This window comes from Aspergillus nomiae, assembly GCF_001204775.2.
Source record: "Aspergillus nomiae NRRL 13137 chromosome Unknown contig00419, whole genome shotgun sequence".
In the NCBI taxonomy this organism is placed as follows: Eukaryota; Fungi; Ascomycota; class Eurotiomycetes; order Eurotiales; family Aspergillaceae; genus Aspergillus; species Aspergillus nomiae.
In genome coordinates this window covers 1-22,130 of record NW_015378474.1, presented here as the reverse complement: position 1 = coordinate 22,130, position 22,130 = coordinate 1, and the positions used below count along the sequence as shown (strand labels likewise).

Here is a 22,130-nt window from a genome sequence, read left to right as displayed (position 1 = left end):
CTATGACAAGTGATCCGAACAAGAATGCCAAAGCCAGATATACCCTGAAGAACCGAAAAATGGAAAATACAAAGAGACCAAAAAAAAAAAAGACCGACAGAGCAGATGTGACGCCCGAGTTCACTTTACCTGTTTTCCAGGCTTCGGCTTCTTATCCGTCTTCTTAACAGGGCTTGTATCACCATTTTTTAGTGACTGGTCCCCTGTCTTCGACGACTTGGATGGTTTAGTCTTCGTTTCACCGCCGCCCTCCGGCTTCCCATCCACATTGCTATGGCGCGAATCATGATGTTCTAACAGATCTGAATCATCATCGAGTACCACCACCTCGCGCAATACCTCTTTGATTGCCCTCACACCTTGCTCGACCACCGCCTCCGGGATCCGCACATCCACTTTCTCAAAGTAGCCGTCCGCATCGCCGTTACTATTCTTGTCCTCCTCATTCACATTGTCCAAGCCTGCTAGTACTGGGTGTTTGCGTCCCTCCGCGGACGCAACCACGGCCTCAACCACATCATCAAATCGCTCGCATCGGCCGCCGCGCAGGAGCTCCTGCGATAGTTTCCGAACCTTTTCCGTCCAGCCCATGCGCTGCAGGGAGCAGAGGAGGGTCGCGTGAAGGTCATCAAGCGCCGTGGTGGAGGCCAGGTGCGCGAGGAGGTCGGATTCGAGACTTTCCGACGAGGCTGGGGTTATCCCTGTGCTTTGCGAGGTGGTCATGTTGCCTTTCCTGCGTTCGTTCGTCGGCTCACTGCTGAATTTATTCCGATCCCTTTATTCCGTTTCTAACTAGTGCCGTTATTGGTCCCGTGTACCGTGCGGATCGAGCAAGTGGGCAGGATAACCGTGCGGTGAGGTTGTCGTCGGCGGCGGCGGCGCGTGGACGGCGGCGGGATATAGATTTTCGGTGTCTGCCAATTTGACCACCCCAAGACCCTTCTCTTCCTTGTTTCCTTCTCCTTTTGCCTGGTCTTCAATAGGTCGGATGAAAATCGTCTCCGGGCGCTCCGTTCGTAACCCGAGGTTGCGACTTGTCGGTCTCGAATCCTTTTTCGCGATCGGATTGGAATTGCAACGCGGAGAACCTCGGCGGTAGGGACGGAGCGAACGACGGATAGAAGGTCGGTAGGTGGTTGATGCGATCTTTTCGCGATCGCGGCGTCGCTAGCTTCCTTCTGCTTTCGGTTTGGTCTGGGTTTTGCGCACGTAGGTGATGGAGCAAAAGGATTTGGGACTTACGTTGGATTTGTCTTATGGAGTCCGTGCGAATTGCGCGCGTGTTGAGAATGTGGAGATGTCCTGTCGGCGGCAATTCTCTTTTTGGGGGGGCGTTCGCAAAAAATGGAAGTGGAGAGAAACATGAAAGGGAAAGAGCGCCGACTGACAGGGGTTTCTCGTACCGGGGGCGTATGATGACTACATCTTGGATTGCCACTTAGAGTAGAAGAGGTGGGTGTGAACAATAGAACCTAGGGGGTTGCTCTTGGGTGGGATTAGTTATGGGGTTGTTAATTGGGATTTCTTTCTTAAAATTTAATTGAAGGGATTGATATTTATATCTGGGGTAGGGTGGGAGTAGGTTATCGCTGTGAGTGAGTGTTGTATTTTTGCTATCTAGTTGTATACTTCTTACTACTATTGTCAATTTAGTAGATGGTGATGCTCATTTATTGATTGTTTATTGTTTCTTTCTGACCTCACGAATGATCTGCTATAGTATATAGTGCGTAGATAAATCGATGTCTGAAATTTGTGGTATGTATATCTTGCTGCAATGGATATCCACATCACGTTAGACAGGCGTACCCTAATACTTCAGAATCTACAATAGTACTCAAATGTAACCTATGAGAACAGCTACGAATACACCCTCATCATAATTATGAACTGCATAAATATGACCATTTTTACTCCGTAAAGACTAGAAAAGTCGAACCAGACTAAGAAAAGGAGGAAGTACTAAATACTACTAATTCAGTAGTGCAATGCCCGTCATCGAGTCTCAAGCGCACGGATACACCACTATCGGAAAGCTAGGAGAATAAAATAGAACAACGGGCAAGACCTTGTCCGGGTTACTAATTAAACAGAGGTTAAATAGTCCCAAAGTTATTCCATGGCTCAAGTACAGCCACAGGCTAGTGTAACGGTTCTCTTGAACAGGTGTTTGCGTGTTCTCCGCGGATGGCTGGCACCAGTGCATCGCAAGGGAGGGCCCTCTTTCCATACATAGTGACCTATAAGCGTTGAGGGTTGGCGCGGACGGACGAGTCTCCAAGGTTCCTGATGGGCGCGTTGAGTATATAGCTGACGACTGGCGCTTGGAAGGATTGCGTCGGTCCATTGCCCATCAATACTTTTTTTCACTAGTGTGTACAGTTTCTGATCGCTTCCTTACTCTATTGAAGCTACCATACGCGGATCCGGAGTACGCCGTGCAGGATCAATAATGCTTCCGTTCCATTGACTCGTTAGAGGCAAGTAGTGCTGCCTAGAGAGAAGATTGTAAGACCGGACGGGAATGGCTCAGGAAGATAGTTAACTTTTTTGTTTTTTTAGTATGATTATTTTTCACGGTGGATTCTGACAGCGGAGCATTCGGACCCTCCCAGCCGCCAAAAGCGTTAGGCGCTCCGACGCTATTGGATTTTGACAGCAGTCTCTCTTCTTTCTCAGTCGTCCATTCCATTCTCTGCAGGAGAATCTTTTGGCTTGCGCTTTCTCCTGAACACCATTTTTTTTTCCGTCTTCTTTTCCCTGACTCGGTCGATGGATTGATTAGATCGATGATCTCGGCTAAGACATGTATTTTTATTTTTATTTTTATTTTTTAACCAAATGCCCCTGAGTATGGGCTGATATTGATATGGGGTTGAACTATCAATTATTGTGGTTTTTTAGTCTATCATATTTTCTTCATTCGGCTTTCATAGTCCTTGGAGAGTACCCGGAAGGTTGTGGTTGTGTCTTCGTTCGATACACACCCGGTTAATCATCGAGGGAAGAGGGAAGGGAGTCTCTCTGATCAGTGGATAAATAGAAAGTGTGTAATGTCAATCATCTGGACAAGTAGGAATAGAACTCGAAGTGAACCAGCGTCTCCCTTCCGAGGCCGGTGCCGTAGGACGGATAGGATATGGCTGGGGAAGATCCAAATGCAAGGATGCGAGATTGTCCACCAATACATTTTGTATGGGTAGATTAATGGTAGCATTAGAATTATATTCCTCGAGGTGGACTGGGCATGTGTCATTTCATTGCATACCCCCTGGCTATAGTCTTCTGATATATAACAAATGGAAAAAAAGAAAAAAAGAAAAAAAGAAAAGATATCGAGAAATTAAAAATAAACCCTACTCCGGATTCAGACAGGAATGTTTCTTAAAATCGATAGTAACCAGGACTATAGAGTCCAAGGTATCTAGTGATTCATGTATATCAGGTCTTGGTTGGATACCGTGGAAATGGCTCAGCCATCATCTACGTTGATTGAACGGATATCGAGAGAAAAATAGAAAAAGGATGGGAATAAAAGATCCAATATAGTTTATTTAGTATTGACCAAATAATCATCATCAACATTTGAGTGGAAAAGGTGGATAACCAGAGTCCAGACCGGCGTCACGTGCGGCGATCCAAGTTTAGAAGACGCTTCTTGGTCTGTTGCCAAACTCAAAAAGAGCTCCTCCTCCAGCAAGAAGACTAAGAAGACTTCGGATTTCCCTTTCCATTCTCTTCTTTTTTACTTTTTTAGATTTACCGGTCCGGGTTGATTTTTAGTTTTATTTCTATTTATTTATTTTTTCTCGCGCTCTCTATATCTCTCTTCGCTCATTCGTTTCATCCTTGTTGTTGTTATTGTTCTTGTTCTTGTTCACTAACATTAGTTATTGCGTGTGTTTGTTCCCCTTCGGGCCTCTTTCACCCTCTCGTGCCCTAATCTTCCTATTCAGGAGAGGATCAGTTCTTGCCCCCCAAAGCAACTCAAAGCTTCCCCGCTCTGATTTTAGTCCCCATCATCTTCTTCTCTCATTGCATTGCTGGCCTAACGACGAACGAATCTCCGTCACGACTTTTACAACTCCCTCTTTCTCCCTCCCCATCTTTTTCTTCTCTTTTTCCTTTCTGCCTTTTTTTGCTTGTGCATATAAGTTGGGGTGTCTTTTTGTTTGGTTTCCGGTATTCGAGGATTGGTTTCGGTTCTTTGACAACTGCTCGGCGCTATCTCGATATCTTCCCCCCCCAGCCGCCCCGTAACCGCCATTCGTCCCGTCCATGTGGCACGCTTTCTTGGCTGAGACTTCTTCAGCTGCCTATTTGATCTTGATCTCGATTGCGACCGTGAATCATCGATCTCAATACTTATTATCCCACTGCTGAATATACCGTCGTCTTCTCCCCCGTCTTCGTCTCTGCCTCCCCACCGGGCCGACGTCCCCTCCGACCCCTTCGTTGTGTCGTGTCGGTCCTTTCCTCGAGGAATCACTCGCCTTCACCATGTCTCTCCATACGTCCTACCACGCCGACTCCGATGCAGACGACGAGTACGAGCGCAGTGTCATTACTTCCCCCCACCTGGCCACCGACTCCGAGGCGTCTCCCTCTGAATCCGACTTCCCCTCTTCCGAGCAGACCCCGACCACTTTTGCAAATGCCGACGAACACCCTAAATCCCCCAGAACCATCATCACCGAATGGACAGCCGAAGAATGTGCCCACTTTCTTGCCGCCCTCGGTCTCCGTCAATATTGCCAATCCTTCCTCGGTGAGTTCGACTGCCTAGAAAGAGGAGTGGGGAGAGAACCGTCCACTGATGTCTGGCAGAAAACGAGATCGTTGGGGAAGCGCTTATTGCTCTAAAACATGATGAGTTGAAGGAAATGGGGATCGCTAGTGTGGGGCATCGATTAACGATCCTCAAGAGTGTCTATGAAACGAAGGTGAAACAAGATATTCCGCTGGATGCAGACCATTACATTCCTCTTTGTATGTCCACTCCCGTGTGGGAAGTCATGTTGGACGGTTCCCAGTTCCGCCTTGCTAATCTCCATTTGTCTTGACAGCGGCGGACCAAAGTATGAATGAAACGGCTTCACAGGAGGATGTTGCACGTTTGATCCAGTCCATTCGGTTGCGAGATGAACGAATCGTCACCGTCGAGTCCGAGCTGCGCCGCATGGCGGAGGACTATCGTCGGCTGAGAGAGGAGCTTTTGCCGGTTTTCAAGATGGCCAAGGACCGTTCGCAGCCGTTGCCCCCTCCCACATCCATGGCCAGTTCGGGTCCAGACGGATACCACGATAGTCAGCAGACGCTAGTGTCGCCTTCCGGGATCACTCTACTGGACCGCTCAGCTACCCTCTCTCGACAAATCTCCAAAAGACTTCACACAGGGGGCACCACCCCCAAGAACAATTCCCCCACTCATATCCCACCCTCTATACATGAAGGCCGTATGTATCACGACAATGGCGTGTTAGATCCCTCATCGGCGCTCTACACCAATGGAAAGTCGCAGCTGTCCCCAGGGATCCCGTCTCCCACTTCTCCGGGTGTCCACTATACCGCTGCGCAGACGTTGGGGTCTCGATCATATCAACCCACCCCCAATACTAGCCGCAGTCCCTACGACCACCACGATGACGCCTCGACAACACAAACCCGTGAACGTTTGAATCCTACACCAACACAACCAAACCGCCCCGATATCCCGACCCGGTCAGATTCCAGAGCTGGTAATGGTGGTGACCCACCAAGCGTGGAAATATTCAAGTCATTCCGTGTCTCCATGGAGGATCCCTGCTATAAGGTTCTTCCCGCTGCCTTGAAGAAGTACAATATCAATGCCGACTGGAAGCAATACGCACTGTATATTGTGTATGGCGACCAGGAACGTTGTTTGGGCTTGGATGAGAAGCCGCTCATTCTCTTCAAGCAGCTGGAAAAGGAGGGACGGAAGCCGATGTTCATGTTGCGGAAACAACTCCAACACCCAGTGGAAAGCAGCTATCCGCCAGTCAATCCTGTGCCTAACAGTGCCGGATTTGAAAGCAGACAGGCACAGATCAATTTACCTGGCGGAGTGCTATGATTAGTCTGTTATGAGCCTCGTGGGACATATCTCCCCGCTGCAGCGTCAGCCCTGAACAAGATTCGTGACATTACTAGCTGTTGCTTGAGATACCCTCTTTCCAAGCGATCACGTTTTCATCCTTTACCTTCTTCTTCTCATCTTTCGGTACCTTAATTGCTCCTTTGGCCTGGAATTTTTAGTTCATAGGGTGTTTGGTGTTTGTGTCGGTGTTTGGGCAATTGAGGATCGGAAAAAGCAAAAGACTTGAGCGTGGTAATCTGTTTTACTTTACTCTTGTGTTTGGACCCTTTATTCATCTTCACTTCTTTCACACTTACTTTCTCTGGATAAATTTTAACTATATCTCTTCCCTTCACATATTCGCTTCTCTTCACCTGTGGCTTTCTATTAGCGTTTTTGATCTCTTCTTTCTTCACCTCTTTGGATCCTTGTGATCAATCTTCTTGTTTCATGAACAAACAAGCTGCATGCATGGACTTCTGATGTATTATCACACTATACCATATTATATCCTATCATATATGAAACTACTATATTTGACCGGGAACTTTGTCAGAATCCACTTCTGTTGAAGGAAACAGCGGAATTCTTCTACACATGTATGTACATTTTTATATTATATTCCTTCTCTATGAAGATGACTGTGATATAATTATCTATAAAGATGGTCTACTATTGGGGAAATGGTTACGAAACCTAGCCAAGGAAATAACGTCAAGTGAGCCAATGTCCAATCTGTATATACCCTGAGTTAAAAATAGAGCCGCAGCCGCCCTTGTGTGACAAGTACAATAATCAAAGAAGATCACGCAATAAAACGATATAATTGGATATTGACCAGACAAATAATTACACCTGGGAACGAATGATACCAGAAAGAAAATACTAGTTGAATAATTAAGTTACACTGAATCAGAAAGCTCTATACACAACATGAGAAGACATGCACAACACATGCAACAGGCGCTCAAGAATGCAGAAAGAAATAAAAAGAAAAAGGGGGCAGCTGATCAGCCACCCAGACGACGATATGATAAACCCTGGAATCTATCTTGTGGTTGTTCTCAGACCGCAGGATTATTGCTTCGCTTCTGCTTCCGCTTCTATCTCTTGTCTCTTGTCTCTTGTCTCGTTTCTAATTGCTTGGTTTCTGGTCACACCGCAATTGTTCGCTTCCCACCGTCCTCTTCTCAATTTCTTTTATGTTATTTTTTTTCTTTTCTTGCTTTGAAAGAATCACTAGCCCTATGCATGCCTCGTGTTCGAATTTTCATTTTCATTTTCATTTTTTTGTGGGGGTATGAGCCGGTCAGGTTTCCTTAAGCCTCCCGGCCTTTCTCTCCTCCCCATGAGATTGAGCGCTGATGTGCGGAGCTCGAGGAACTCGAACCGTTCCCTTGGTTGGTGTTACTTCCATTTCCACTATCGGAGGGCTTCGTCCCTTCTACGAATTGGACTTTGCTACCGACACGACGGAACCCCGTGTTGTCATCGCTATCAGATTCCACCGCGGCATCCGACTCATCGGAATCATCCGAGTTCAGTTCACCAAGAGCGGCGAGACGACGACGACGTTCCGCAGGTGTTTCTCCCGTGTCGTCGTCATCTTGTTGAGGTGGACGCGACAGGCCAGCTATTTCTCGAAGTTGAGCCGGAGGCACACGCTCAGTGCCATCGTCTTCAGAGTCTCTGCGTGAGCGAGGGCGAGAGGGGTCGAGAGTACTGCGACGCTCCTCTGCAGCCGTGCCACGGGTGAACCGGGCCAATGAAGCAGCAATGTTGTCGCCAGGTACCCCTATATCAGACCCGTTGCTTGATTCACTGCTCGATACAGATGCAGCTCGGGCAGGTGTTGCTTTTTCATGTCGTGTGTCTCTGGTAGCATCACCAGCAAGAGACTCCTTGCGCTCCGCGTTCCGAGCTTCGTCCCGGGCGACCTCCTTGACATGCTGGGGTGCATCTGTCTCTTCCACCAGATCGCGACGCGCTCTGGGACCAAGATTGCGCAGTTGCTGGACGAATTCATGCTTGTTCATCCTGCGACCCTTGTGGCCAACGCCCTTCTTACCAATGTCGTCATCGTCAGCCACGGTGAATCGGAGACCGTCGTCCGTTAGCCAGTCATCATCCGCTGTCTTCTTCTCTGCCTGCGACGGCTCTCCTTCACCGTCCATGCCGAACCAGGTTCCCATGCGGGTCAATCCACGCCGGACAGGCGCTCCTGTCTCCGGTTTGTCGGTTGAAGGAATAGAGTACTTCTTGATCACCTCTCCATCCTCGTCCTCGACGATGATGGTGTTACCGAACTGATATGCATGAGCTGAGCGAGACTTGCCCTTAGGTTTCTTGTCAGCAGCGGCAACAGCCTGCTGCTCTGTCTCCGGAGCCTTCTCGGCTTCTTGATCATCCGCCTCTTGGGCGCGACCCTTTCCGAGTCCAATCCACTGGCCAAACCGCTTGCGAACCTTTTCAAGGGGGTGGCCAGTCTTCTCTTCTAGAGCTTCTTCGACTTCCCCCCCCTCTGACCTTGCGTGTGGCTGGCTCCGGGACTTGGCAAACTCTCCCGACTTGTCCTGCAGCAGCCTATCACGCTGTGCTTCGATGTGTCGCTGTCGCTCCTCGGGCGTATGTGACTAACATCTTCTGTCTTCAGAACATTTCCTTCTTCATCTTCAATGATCATATGATGGCCTTCCAGATAAGCCTCCACAATCGGTTCTCGTCCGAACTGATCTCGTTCTTTGGATGGTGGCGAGCTTTCCCGTTCAATTTTGTCGCGCTCCTCTTCCTCCTCTGCGTTTTCACTTTCCACAGTCCGTTGGGGTGCAATCGCTGACTGACTGATTGGGCCACCCGCTCCAGAAGCATGTCGACGGCGCCTGCGGGGTCTCCGACTTGACGTCCTACCCGTAGGTGACTCCGTATCTTCGTCCCGAACCCGACGCAGGAAATTACCAGGAACTCCGATCGGGGGAAGAGTACCCGGGGGATACTCCTGCTCATTCGAAGACGCATCTGTGTCATCCGGCTTCCGGAAGGACATGGAGCCTTTGGCTATAGATTGCACACGGGGCAAACGATTCATCCAAGATGGACCCTCATCATTTGCGGTGGTGTAAGACAGCGTGATGGTCAGTGTGTTGATGCGCTTTCCTAGCGTGAACACAGCAATCGAAGAACCATGGACTAAGATGGACGAGATGACCATAAAAGTTGTGATGGGCCAGATAAGTTGGACGATGTAATAATCGGCCGTACCCGCTTTTGGTAGCTCCGCCTCCGTCAGGGGCTGCGTGCTGTCTGTTTCTAATTCAGCTCGAGCCAAGATGGCGGCGAAGATGGCACCGACACCAATGGGTCCGAAATGACCAGCGAAGAGGGCCTCACGCCAAGTTTTCACATCCGGTATGATTGGTTTTAGAAGTAACATGATGGGAATTCGGCGGAAAAAGATGACCAAGATGGCGATCACAACAAGCCTCCATGGGACAAGGCCGAGCTCCGGTGCGTTGTACATTTCCCAGGGGATAATGGATCCAAAGTACACGAAATACGCCAAGTTCAGCAGAAGGTCAATAACGTTGGATACGTGAGACTCTTCGGTTTTCTCCGTGAACCATCCATCGTTACTGAAGCCAACACCTGCCGCGAAACCTATCAAAAGGTCGTCCATGCCCAACAAGCTCCCAGAGCCGGCGCAAAAGACCGCCAGCACGAAGTAGAAGACGAGAAAGCTTTCACGGTCAATCAGCTGTTTGCGTTCGGCAAATTTGATGGCATGGCGGGCGAAATAACCAATGAGGAAACCGTAGACGGCGCCAAAGATACACTCGTATAAGATTGTGACACAGAACCAGTGAAGAGACACTTTGCCCGCGTCTGGGCGGTAACGTAAAATGTAGAAGGATAGGTAGATGAACGGAAAAGCCATACCGTCGTTGCAGCCAGACTCAGCCGACAACAGGTCTCGCAAATGCTTAGGCACACGCTTGGCGAATTTACCTTTACCGACGACCGAAGACGCCAGCACGGGATCTGTGGCTGTCACACAAGCGGCGCATACAAGACTCTCCAGCCAGCTGAGGGGAGGAACCATCCACCAGATAAACAAGCTGGTAATAAGCCAGCCCCAAGTCATGACCGGCACCAGCAGTAAGAAGACGGACTTCCAATGACGGTTCATGTATGATTTCGGCAATTCGACACCGACAGCGAAACATTGTACGACCAAAACGATACGAGAGCACTCAAGAGTGATCTTATCAATATTTCCCCATTCGTGGGGATTGAAGAGATTAGCCGCATGTGGCCCGAAGATGATCCCGCATAGAGTAGCGACAGTTGCTTCGCCGATGTACAGCTTCTCCTTCACGAAGAGAGAGCAAAGCATGAACAGGCCGGTGAAACCGCCCAGGATCATGTAAGCCAGATGCGGCTTATCTATATCCAAATGATCCCATGCCATGATGTTGAAAGGTGTCCGGGGACTGCGACCGCGACTGCGACCGTTGTCTGTGTGTCCTTCCGCGACCCTTGGCTGATTTCTGTGTGCCTTCCCCGGTGTTCCTTTTTAATTATTATGTAAAAAGGAACTATCGCAAAGGGTTTCCGACCGATCAGACCGCGAGGTTCTCAGTCAATAGAAATGCGCCTCGTGAGATGGTGAAACCGACGCTCTCGGCATAACTCGGGGAGGGGTGTTAAGTCCGAAACGATGACGGATGAGGCGGGCGAAAGCAGGGCGGACACTTTTTCTCACAACGTGCCTTCCCTTGCTGCGTCCTGTAAGGGTAAAAACGCTTAATTGAGGGAATACATGCGATTGGCAGAAAAACACAGAGCTGGAGAATATCAAATCGAACAGGAAAATAGAATATTCAAAGGGACAAAAAAAGGTGCGGAGATAGGTAGGAACCAGAGTTGATTCGAGTGCCAAGTGAAGGGAAGAAAGAAAACAGTTTGATTGGAGAGGGCAGAGACTTACCAGATTGGGCAACTACTATTCCGGCTGAGCAGAACGACCAGTAGTATATGGGATATACACTCCAAATGGTGTACCAACCAGGAGATGCCTTCTGGAGGGAACAAAAAGGAAGCAGGATAGAAGGAACAGATACCGAGAGAAAAGAAACGGGACAAGAGAAGACAAGAAAGAGACAAGCGAAGGACAAGCGAAGACAAGAAATGACCAGAGGCAGGACAAGACTCTGGGCACTCCAGAGAAACGAGGAAGAGAAAATTCAAGAAACAAAGACCAAGACCGTGACCCAGGCCAAGACCATCATCCTGGCGCTTGATTTGATCTGGGGGAGGAGGTAGTGTCTTCGGTATGTAATACTGCGCTCAGTTCTGGAAAGCGTGGGTAGATCCTCTGCTCTGGGCGGCGAAGATTGCAGGGAAGAAAGCAAATCAGATCCGCGGCTGAGAGGAGATACTGGCGGGGATTGGCAAGTCACGGGCCCACCGGCTTATTCGCGGAGCGAACAATTTTTGGTCTTGGCGGGCGGACGCACTCCACCAAGCTGGAAATTTTACCGGTATTATACCCACAATACCACTACCCAGTAGCACCGTTCCCGATCGCGGTTGGTGAATTACGTATGTTTTCCCCTTATCTCCTGTACCTGAGAACGGCAGGATTCCCGAATATATACGTAGGAGGAACTCCCACTACCCCCCGTACAATCCATGGATACCTCAGGTATAAGTTGTCCTCAGAAGTAGTACGTGTTACAGGTCCCAGAATTTGGTCCACGAAGGAACATCGATACTAGCGCCGTGAATCGAGACCTATCTACTGCATCGATCTGCAACTCCTCGTCATTCTCTTCCTCTCTCAACTCACTCCAGAGTCGACCACATGGCGCTCACCGTGACAAGATCTGTGAGGCCCCACGCTAAGCATATTTACAGTACTGTGCCACCTGCAGAAGGGTCGGTTCTTCGATCTCGAGAAATTTAAGTGCAGAGGCCCCATTCATGGATCTTTCTTTTTTCGTAATCTCCACGACATCCGCCCCCATCCATGGGCGACCTGAGCGTCTTATCTCTCCCGGCTCAAATTAATCCTAATAAATTAGGGACCTAGGATGATGGAAGCTCCCGTGCCCAGCCTTGCAAGGCTGCCAAGGGCATTTCCTAATGTCCGGATTGGTTGGCACTACTAGTTAAAAAGAACCAACTCCGCAGTGGAGACCCCAGTCACGCTCTCGCCCGCCGACAACTCGTGTTGGCCTTCTACTCAGACTATGGCCGGAAGAGATTTGCCGAGGAGTCACACGCTATGCATCGTGCATACGTCTATGAACTCTGGTTTGGAGCACATTAATCCCATTCAACGGTGTTATGGGATCTGTCAGATTCCGTTCTACTCAGTGCAGTCGATCTTAATGATGTATCGGGTCATGTTTCTCACTCCCAACAAGCAGCCCAACCACATTCCAAATTAAAGGTATCAATCCTGACGGTCCCGGAGGACCACGAAGACACTTGAAACAAGAACAATGCAGTAAGCGAGACAGGATACATCGCAAAAAGACCGCTTCAGAAACATCAGGCTAAAAGGATCCCGTACTCTTCCCCACGCAATCGTCGGCGACCGCGGCAAAGGGAATAATCAACGTATACACATACTGGACACACCACTAAAAAAAGTCAAAAACGTCTAGACCGGCCTCCTGCATTGGTACAAACATATCCTTCTTCTCAGTCACCCAAGGGCATGCCTTCGACCTGGTCACTCAATGACCGCCAATTATCTGCCTGCAGCTCGGCATACTTGACCCGCTCCTGACTCCAGTCCTGGTGAAGTCGGCTAATATGATACTGGCTCTGCTGGAAATATGCTATTTCGTCGCGGATGCATTCTTTGATGAAGACACCGCGCGCATGTTGTTGTACAATCGACTCTTTGTCCTGCAAGTCCAACAAACGCGACGTCAGTAGAGGATGGCAAAATAAGGCGTGGAAGGCCTGCGTACCTTGATGATTGCATCCTCGACCTTCTCGATCTCTCCGGGCTTGACGGTACCTTGAGGTCGGCTTCTTAAATCCTGTAGCTTCCTCTCGTTGCTCTCGATGCGCCGCTCCAGTTGGGGAATATTGTTCCGCGCGTAACGGTCTCGGCGGTCGAACATTTCCCGCACACTGACTAGACAGTCTCGCTGGCGCTTCAGGTCTTCCAACACGCCCTCTTCCCAGGCACGTGCTTCATCCTCCAGTAAGCTTTGACTAGCTGAGAGATGATTGGCAGTAGCTTTGATACCCTCATTAAGTAAAGGAACGTCGTTGGTATCAATCGCGTACGTGTCTCGAGTCACCTCCGTGAGGGATTGAAGGGCAAGCGAGAACCGCAGGTGATCAGCCGCAAGGCCTTCATTGCGCTTGGCTAAACGCTCAAGTAATGTGCACAGGTTGATGTAGATTTCTGCAGACCTCTTAACACCGCCCCTGACGGTCTCTAGTGTGTCCGGAAGTGTAGAAGGCAAGGAGTCTTCCAGATCAGGGGGAAGGTCTCGGCCAATAAATTCATCTTGCACCGAAATCGTGGCTTGCTTCCGCCACACAGACAGTTCCTAGTATCGGGTCATTATTAGCCGTACATTACAACTCTTCTTTGAGGCTCTAGTTCCACTTACAGTAGGAACAGTCAGGAACATGATCACGAGTTGCTCCTGGCTAAGGACCGGGTGCCGAATAAGGGAACTGGTGAATCGAACGAGTCCACGGCGACGCTTTTCGAGAAATGCATTGGAATCCGCTGCAAGGTGAGTGCCATTGACTTAGATTTGCGGAAAAAGGTGAGTAAGCTTATTTTAGAAAGCTTTTGCTTTGACATACCTGAAAGTCTCTTCGGTGGAAGAAGAGGAAGCTGTCGGAACGGGTACCGTTTTTGGAGACAGTCCAACAGCCAGACGAAATCACTGTATCGCCGCACCACTGTGCTCCCTCTACGAGGGGACTTGACCTCGTAATTGCGATGCTGGAACATGAACATCCCCTCCTTCTCCGGGAGTAGCGTCACTGTCACGAGTTCTTCCACCGGCGGGCTTGCTACCCTACCTATCCCCAGTGACCGCCGACGGGGATTCGAGTCGCTATGATCACTACTAGGAGGGCCAAAGCTTCCAAGGCCAGCCCGGGCTGTTCCTCCAAGTCCACTATCACTCGGTGTATTGCCAAAACTTTCCCCCCACCCAAACCCTGAGCCGTGGGACGGCCCAGTATCCGTTTGGCCATTCGCGCGGTTGCTGTTCGAGATTTCATTGGGGTTGTTGTCCTCACCGACTCTACCAGACCAAGCGTTAGTAGCGGACCGAACACTACCATAGCCATTCAACACTGGATGGTCGGATTCGAGTTGTGTGTGGGCATGTCCGCGATGCAGCTCTGGACTACCCCAAGGGTCAGACTCCAAGCCTGTCATCGATTCTCGTCGGGATCGTCGTGAGTGAGCTGAGTTGGGTGCTTGCTGGGGTGACGCAGGGCGAGGGGGAGTAATCGGCCGCTCTTGCGACGGCGCAGGGGTGCTGGATTCCTGTTTTGCGCGCAATGCATCAAGGTATAAGCTTTTCGGCGCGGGGAGCTCTGCAGTTAAACTAGGTTAGAATACAAGTAATATACTAGAGTTGAATATATCTTTACTCTTGCGCCTATCATCAACCGCATCCAATGTAAGATCTTCCCCTTCTTGCGCAAGGCCCACGAGTGCCAGAAGAACGTTGAACTCGCCACGTCCTAGCCCATTTGCACTATCGATATCACCAGAAACAACAATATTGAAAATTTTTCCTTGGTCAGAGGCGCTGATCCCGCTGCCGGACAGAATTTCCCTGACTGAAGTCAGTCCAATACCGGCACCAACGCGATCGCCAGTACTGAGGACCAGGTCGTAGGCATCGATATAACTCTCGGGGGCATCCGAGTCCGATAACAAGGTTTTCACGAGCTTATGCCGGGCCGTTCTTTTGTTGGCATTGCTATTCCACGGCGAGCCAGAGCCCAGGTCGTCATCGTCGGCGAAGAGGGAGGAAGAGCCTAGGTTGGCATTGCTACCAGTACCAAGAGAGGGTTCGTCGGCGAAGAGCGAAGACTTGGACCTATGAGCCGAACTACCTGCCGAGGAGTCCTCGGGTGATGTGCCGAACAAGGACATGGAGGGAAGGAGCTTCTATGAGGGGAAGCCGGCGAAAAGAGGAGGTGTTGATCCAACGGTATCCCGTTATGCAGCGGAGTTCGGTCGGAGGCGGGAGAGATAAGGTAGGTGATGATGTGATGGGGCCAAACAACAGCTAGCCCACACTAGTAACAACCCCAATACCGAGGTCCGATTGCGCAGCTGAGCAGGACAACAATTAAATCTGAAAATAGAAACACATTAGAACGAGAAAAAGACCGGCTTTTCCTTGAATGGCCCTTTCTGGAGCAAGAGCCATGAGATGAAGCTGCAGCAGTCAGTTCTTGGAAGTGAGGAGAGGCGGAGAAGCTGTTTGGCAGATGGTCCACTGATGGCACTAAGCAACTTTGGGCCACCCGACCACCTCAGTGTCCATGACACTGTCCAGGATTAGGGTGGTTTATTTGTTTGTTATTGTTACCTCTATTCTCTTTATTTTTATTTTGTTTTCTTTCCTGTTTAATTTTTCCTTTTCTCAGAAACTTCTAAGTTCTATTGAATCATATATCCAGTGCTTGTGATAAATACTGTACATTTCTCATATCGTAACTTCTGTAATGGACCGACTCCATTGGGTATCTATACATCAAATTCCACCCTCGCTGGAACTCTCTGCTGCTGCATGGTCATTGCATTCTCTGCCAGGTTCCGCACACGAAACCACGAAATAACCAGTCTTTACTAATAGATCCTGCCAATCTTGCCCACCTGTGGCGAGAATAAGAGTGGGATTGGCATCAGGAGGAAACCATCGCTCCTTTCGTGTTTCGGCTTTGCTGCCACCCTCAAGTGCCGCGCGACTCGCCCTTGTTGTTCGTGCCCTTTTTGAACCTTGTCCATGCTGAGAGAGTAATCCGCTCAGTTGCATCCGATATTGCTCGAGACGAAGATCAAACGCGATAATCGCACGCACGTACGGACCGAGGTCTTCACTGATAGGTCGTAATCCATTTTCGAACGATGGACTCAGGCGTCCTGTTGGGAGAGGGAATATATAATTTGCTCTCATGACTGGCTCAAAGGCTCTGGTAAATTCTGCCTGCTGGGAATTCGTGAACTTGGGTTTGGTAACGTTCTTGAGAACTTTATTCGCTTGTAATGATTCGACGTTGGCTTCGCGACATGGCCGGAAAACTCTGCCCAATAAAACCTCGAATGTACTTGCGATACTCGTAGACAATGATGAGTAATCGGGCACGACATCGGCATGCAATAAGGGATAACCGTCAACATAGTTCGCTTTTTGCTTCTCCGGCATTGGAGGTATAGAAGTATCGAGAGCATCCTCCTAGAAGTCAGCATGGGTGCAAGGTAAGTGGCCTATGAGAGAGACTTACCAATCTGAGATCAAGCGAACAATCAAGGCTTAAGACGTCAAGGGTACTTCTCATATCCATGAGGTTGGACTGATACTGCAGTCTATCAAGTCGTTCTCTGTTTGACGCAGCTGGTGTAGCATGCGATACATCCGTGTCTGACATTCTTTCCGCATCCTGTAGACTGAGATCCCACCAAGAAAAGGCTTCTTGTTGCGATTCGACCTCACCGGCTAAGCCTTTATTTAAGAGCATGTCACGGCTGAACCAGCCCATGAACGGTTCGTACGAGTTCACGCTGATCACCCGGAGCGGATAACCGTCCTGGTCCATATCGGAACCTCGGGGCCATCTGTCAATCATCCAATCAAGACCAGATTTTTCACTACCAATAGCCATTTGACACCAGAAGTTTAATTCTGTGATTGTTCGACGTAGATCCCCGCCGGTGCTCAGGAAAAGGTTGTTGACAGCCTCGCGTTTCAGCATGTGGCCTTCATTCGCAGCTAGTAGAAGACAATAATCAACGACAAGGTGCTGCGGTGGGACCCTATATCTGAGAATGGCATGAAAAGATATATCCTCAAGTGGGATTCGACTTTCATCATTACAAGTTATAATGATTGGACGTTTTGATTGATTGATTAGCGCCAATACTCCCGACCAGAACTGCTTGTCTTCCTCAAAGAGAAGGTCCGCCTCCTCCAGAAGGATAAAAGATTGTTTCTGACTCCGGGAACGTTTCTGATCTATTTGATTTACCGAGTTTTGTCTTTGGGCCTTTTGTTCCTTGCTAGCACTGTCAGACGTGGCCTTGAAGAAGCCCATCAGTTTGTTCTGTTTGGGATCGTATGTCTCATCTTTTGGAGAATCAATATCGGAAGATTCGCGGCTAGGTTTCTCGTCATTACCATTCATGTTATGTACGAGGTGATTGCGAGTCATATCACCAACGCGTTCCACAATGTCCCTGGCACTGCGGCGGTTGCCCGGATTGATCTCGAACACCTCAAAATCAAGCTCCTTTGCGGCCGCATAAATGGATGCAGTCTTTCCAGATCCGGAAGGACCACTTAGAAGTATTGCATTGGACACACGCCCCTTTTCTAAAGTCAGATCACCAGAGCGAATAAGTGTTCTCTTCGACGAGACTGTTACACCACCCGCTAACTCATCTTCCTCTGATTCGCCGACCTCGCCCATTTCAGATGCCTCATCCGCACTGGAAATGATAAATCCATCCAGATTCTCCGTCTTCTTGCGCTTCTTCCGTTTCTTTTTGTCCAAGCTTCGTTTGGTCTCTCCATCTTTGGAGACTTTACCGGTGTCGACAGCAGACACCATAAGAAATCTTAGCCAATCTCGTAGCATGGAAGCTTCCCTGGTTGTCTGGAGCACTTGCCCAGCTGAGGTCGGGGCGTACTTCTGAGTCCAGAGATAACTGTCGCACTCCCCACGGTCAAAAGCAGTCATCGAATTTGGTATAGATGCGTATAGTTTGGCAATAGCGGGATGACATGTATCACTGAGAGTGTAGCTGTCTGGGCTTGACAAGGTAGACTGGGATAATTGTCCGGCTATTGCCTTTTGTAGGATATTTCCGCTAGCGACATGCCTCTCAGGTATTCGTAAGATTTTGTCGGGCTCCTGACATAACCCTTGCATCCCCGGCGAGAGTATGCTCTCTCTGTCTTGAATGCTAATAGCAGCCATCTTGGACTTCCGCCGATCCATATTTGAAACATACTGGAGATTCGGTTGTCCTGCTTGGTTTCCACGGACATGGATAAAATCTCGTGGAGGCCATATCGGTTGCATTGGTTCTGGAAGCTTAGAAGCTCGCTGTGTAAAGGGGGTGCGTATGGCTGTCTTGATGACTCCTAAGCTTGGTGTTGGAGGGTTATGAGACGTTAATGGGGCCTTAGTGACTCCTTCCTCCTCTTTGTCCACCACTGGAGAATTTTGGTTGCTAACCTGAGGTTGCAAGGAATCAGATTTGCGGGTCGCCTTCTTTAAAAAGAATGGATGGGTAGGTTTCGCCGGTTCGTCTTTAGGTGCAGGACGAATAGGTGGCTGATGTTTAACTGGAGGGGCGTATTTCGCCCGGCCACTAATGATATCGTCAATGCGTTTTCCCAAGCTCTCTGCAGCATCATTTGTGTTGGAATATTTGATGATCACTACTTCATGCTTGTTGCCCCCTTCTTTTTGAGAACCTGATTTGCCGCGCCCCTTATCCTTCTTCCGCGTGGACTTGTCCGACTTATCCGCGACAGGCGAGCTTAGAAGCTTTCCGTTAGGGTTTAGTTTGATGATTTTCTGTCTTGGGGACCTCCTAGGCGTCGCCTTATTCAGCGTAAAATCATCCTTTGCGTGAGAGCTATCATGAGGAGCCGCGACTTCGGGCGAAGGAGTTGAAGGGAGAGTCCTAGCTTCAGCTTCGGTCACCATAGGGCCATCATCTTCAGCGGGTGTAGATATATCATCGACCGAAGTGCTTTCACCGTGGGAAGTTGACGGGGGCCCTTTAGCCGTGATGTACTTGGCTATGGAACCATCCGAGTGACTTGCATCGTTGGACTTATCAGTCTTGCGCCTTTTCCTGCGGGGTGCATTGGGATCATGTTCGAGCATCACGACGTGTCTGTGTTCCGGGGAAGGTAATTCATAGAATACGGGATAGGGTGAAATATATTCGCTTGTTGACTGTTTATTTATAGACAATGGGCTGCCATTGTGAAGGAGGTCATGTGAAGGGAGTAAACCGTCTCCTGGGAGGCTCTGAGGGATAGTGTTGGCTGGTATTCCTAAGTCTATTCTGTATGAGTATATTGAAATACAGGAATGGGGGTGTGAATTGACCTCTTCGAAAAAAGGGTGAATTGCTCGTTGCCCTTCCTGTCCCATTGCCATAGATCACGGCGACGTGTTAATTCGATGAGCTGACGCTCATCGCCCGATCACCGTCAGATTGAACAACAAATTGTACATGCAGAGTAAATATAGCAAGCAAGCTGGGAAAGAATGTAGTAGAGACTATAAGGAAATCAAAGGTATATGGGGGCGCAGTGTGCAACAATTGAGACAAGAGATAGGCATAATTGAAGCACGAGATTGAATGCACCAAAAGAACGCGAAGAAGCGCGTATTCCCGCGCGGTCAGTCTCTCCTCCTGTACGTCATTTACTGTACCTTAAGTGTAACGGAGGTACATTGTAATTTAAAGCTAGCCTTTTTAGGCCTAGCATCGGAACCGCGGAACAACATAGGACCGGAAATTTTTCAAGATGCATCGAAATGGATTTCTTCAAGAGACTACACTTGCTCAGCATTTCAGCGGCAACGGTCGCGTACGTTAAAAATTGATATCTGCTGCCATGGATCTGCAGCCGCCATCGGTCTTGGCCCAATTGCCTCGCCCCTTGCACGCATCCAAGGGCAAAACCCATATCGGTGAAGTCTATAGTCTCTCAGAGTCTAAAAAGCGCAAAAGATATGAAGTTGCTGTCGCAGTCGATGGAGAGGCTGTGAACATCTACAATGTAGGCTTGACCGGCTTGCTGCGTCCTTTGTAATCCATGCTAAGCGCTTTGATATTAGATACAAACTCCGAAGCTGGTAACCTCCTACGCTGTCCCTCCACAATCCTCATTCTCGTGTGAGCCATGCTCGGTGCGCAGAAAGCTTTCGGACAAATCGGTCGTGAAAAGACAGACCTACGTTGCGGTTAATCCTCAGAAAGAGATCAAGTGCTTTGTGGAAGAAAGCGGTGGAAATGGGTCGAGCGCGCCTGTCATCTCTTCCTCATCTTTCTCCGTGAAAGACTCTAGTAGTCCAACGGTTTTCATCGGTATCGTCCCGACAGGGTCTAACGAGGAGGAGGAAAAGAACCCATACGATATTTTGACGGTTCACCAAGATGGCCGTGTCCGGAGACTAGCAGCGGATCTTGACAACCAGCACTGGAGTCTCCAGCATAGTGAGCTCGCAAAGATCTCTTCGTCTCATGCTGTCCAAGCTTGCTTCCTCGTTGAGTTCGAAGACGCCAAAAAAGCCCTGTTCAAGAGAAGGCAGGACCTTGCGGCTTTGGCTTTAGGGGATCTGGTGGACTCTAACGTGGATGAACCTTCAGTGTTGTTGCTCGTTTCGCGTCCAACTGGTTCCGAAGAAATCAAACTGAGCGACGTCAAGGTCCATATGTTCTCCGTACCTGCTAAGATTCCTTCTCAGGGAAGGAGTCTTGACGAAAGTCAAAAACTGAAGCATCTCCTGACTTTCAGCATTCCAGACATCAAGGGACAAGAGTTATTTGAAAGCAGTGGCTTGGAATGGGATTTCCATACCGGATCGGCAGGGCTGAATCTGTCCTTCGCTAAGGGATTCGTCAACTTCGACCTTTCTCAGTACAAGCCCACCGTGACCTCGCAATTTATCCTCGAAAATGAGAATTTCTCTTCTTTGATGCGCATATCTCCCCAGTCCGTCATTGGTGCCGGGAATTCGATCGTCGCTTTGTTCGATACACAATACAAATCCATCCAGCGTAGCATCGCCATTGACGACATTCACGGAAATACCAGCTCCAAGGCACGGACAAGGTTCATCAGTTACTATGCAAAGCTGGGAATTGCTGTAGCGACCAAGGGAAACACCCTATTTGCGTTCGACCTGAGCTCGTCCAATTCACTTTCGGGCTCTTCACTGAAGCGGTCGAGAGACAGCCTTCTGATTGACGCAATTGGACGCGGTATCGGATCATCCACCTCTCAGTGGGATGTGGCATCAAAGAAGCCACGGACCGATCAATTTACGTCGTTGGGCCTCACCTCAGAGGAGCAGGTCGGTCGGTGGAACAAACTGGTCACTGACCTGCGCGCGGCCTCGAAGTCGCAAAACGGGGACGCCTTCGACAGTGCAGTGCAGACGTACTTCAAGGCTAGTAACTCTGATGCTCTGCCAAAACAGTACGTCAATCCAGAGGTCATGCTGTTCTTGCTCTCTTGCATCTTCTCCTTGAAGGATGCCGTGAACAAGGACCAATTGGCCGTCTCTTCGTCGTCACAGTTGTCCATTGACGTCTGGCCCGAGCACACATGCCAGTGGCTCACTCAACTGGGCCATCTGTCTCTCGACAATGTCGAGATTGCCCTACGCCGATCACTCAAGCCCCGTATCCTGCCCGCATTGCCAACAGGATCATTCGTGCAAGCTCTCATAGACGCGGACCCCACCCTCAAGCGCCTCATCGACATCCTCCAGGGTCCTGTCACATTCAGCTCCGACGAATTAGCCTACACGCTCAAATTCTTCCTCAACATGGCGCGCTCCCGTTCCGCAGCCCTCGAAGAGACTGCCCACGCCATAACCGCCGGTGAAGAGAACAGCACCGAGGCCATTCAGAACCCCGAAGCCACACTCCAGGACATCTTCCGCGGGCTAAACACCACCCTCCAGAAGATCCACATCCACCCACTCCCAACGATCACCACCTCCATCCGCTCCACCCTCTCCAGAACCGAGATCATCGCCATGGTCCACCATC

The 22,130-nt window shown here is 49.5% G+C and overlaps 6 protein-coding genes across 6 annotated transcripts; 2 read left to right on the top strand and 4 right to left on the bottom strand.

The window, feature by feature from the left end:
* Nucleotides 1-120: 120 nt before the first annotated feature.
* ANOM_010526 (uncharacterized protein) lies at nt 121-723 on the bottom strand (the record flags this gene model as incomplete). Its single annotated transcript, XM_015555782.1, has 1 exon — nt 121-723. One exon carries the CDS (start codon nt 721-723, stop codon nt 121-123), a length of 603 nt encoding a protein of 200 aa, XP_015402618.1.
* Nucleotides 724-4,500: 3,777 nt separating this feature from the next.
* On the top strand, nt 4,501-6,094 carry ANOM_010525 (adaptor protein STE50; the record flags this gene model as incomplete). Its single annotated transcript, XM_015555781.1, has 3 exons — nt 4,501-4,768; nt 4,828-4,989; nt 5,067-6,094. 3 exons carry the CDS (start codon nt 4,501-4,503, stop codon nt 6,092-6,094), a joined length of 1,458 nt encoding a protein of 485 aa, XP_015402615.1.
* Nucleotides 6,095-7,416: 1,322 nt separating this feature from the next.
* On the bottom strand, nt 7,417-10,562 carry ANOM_010524 (Na+/H+ antiporter Nha1; the record flags this gene model as incomplete). Its single annotated transcript, XM_015555780.1, has 2 exons — nt 7,417-8,688; nt 8,736-10,562. 2 exons carry the CDS (start codon nt 10,560-10,562, stop codon nt 7,417-7,419), a joined length of 3,099 nt encoding a protein of 1,032 aa, XP_015402616.1.
* Nucleotides 10,563-12,508: 1,946 nt separating this feature from the next.
* On the bottom strand, nt 12,509-15,251 carry mvp1 (sorting nexin Mvp1; the record flags this gene model as incomplete). Its single annotated transcript, XM_015555779.1, has 5 exons — nt 12,509-13,012; nt 13,078-13,671; nt 13,735-13,877; nt 13,937-14,683; nt 14,741-15,251. The coding sequence occupies 5 exons, from the start codon at nt 15,249-15,251 to the stop codon at nt 12,803-12,805; spliced, it is 2,205 nt and encodes a 734-aa protein (XP_015402614.1). The 3' UTR covers nt 12,509-12,802.
* A 607-nt stretch (nt 15,252-15,858) lies between these two features.
* Nucleotides 15,859-19,501, bottom strand: ANOM_010522 (uncharacterized protein; the record flags this gene model as incomplete). The annotated part of the gene is made up of 2 exons (XM_015555778.1): nt 15,859-16,560; nt 16,610-19,501. The coding sequence occupies 2 exons, from the start codon at nt 19,499-19,501 to the stop codon at nt 15,859-15,861; spliced, it is 3,594 nt and encodes a 1,197-aa protein (XP_015402619.1).
* A 464-nt stretch (nt 19,502-19,965) lies between these two features.
* Nucleotides 19,966-22,130, top strand: ANOM_010521 (uncharacterized protein; the record flags this gene model as incomplete). Its single annotated transcript, XM_015555777.1, has 2 exons — nt 19,966-20,130; nt 20,189-22,130. Coding segments are annotated over 2 exons (2,107 nt in total), but the record flags the coding sequence as incomplete, so codon positions are not given.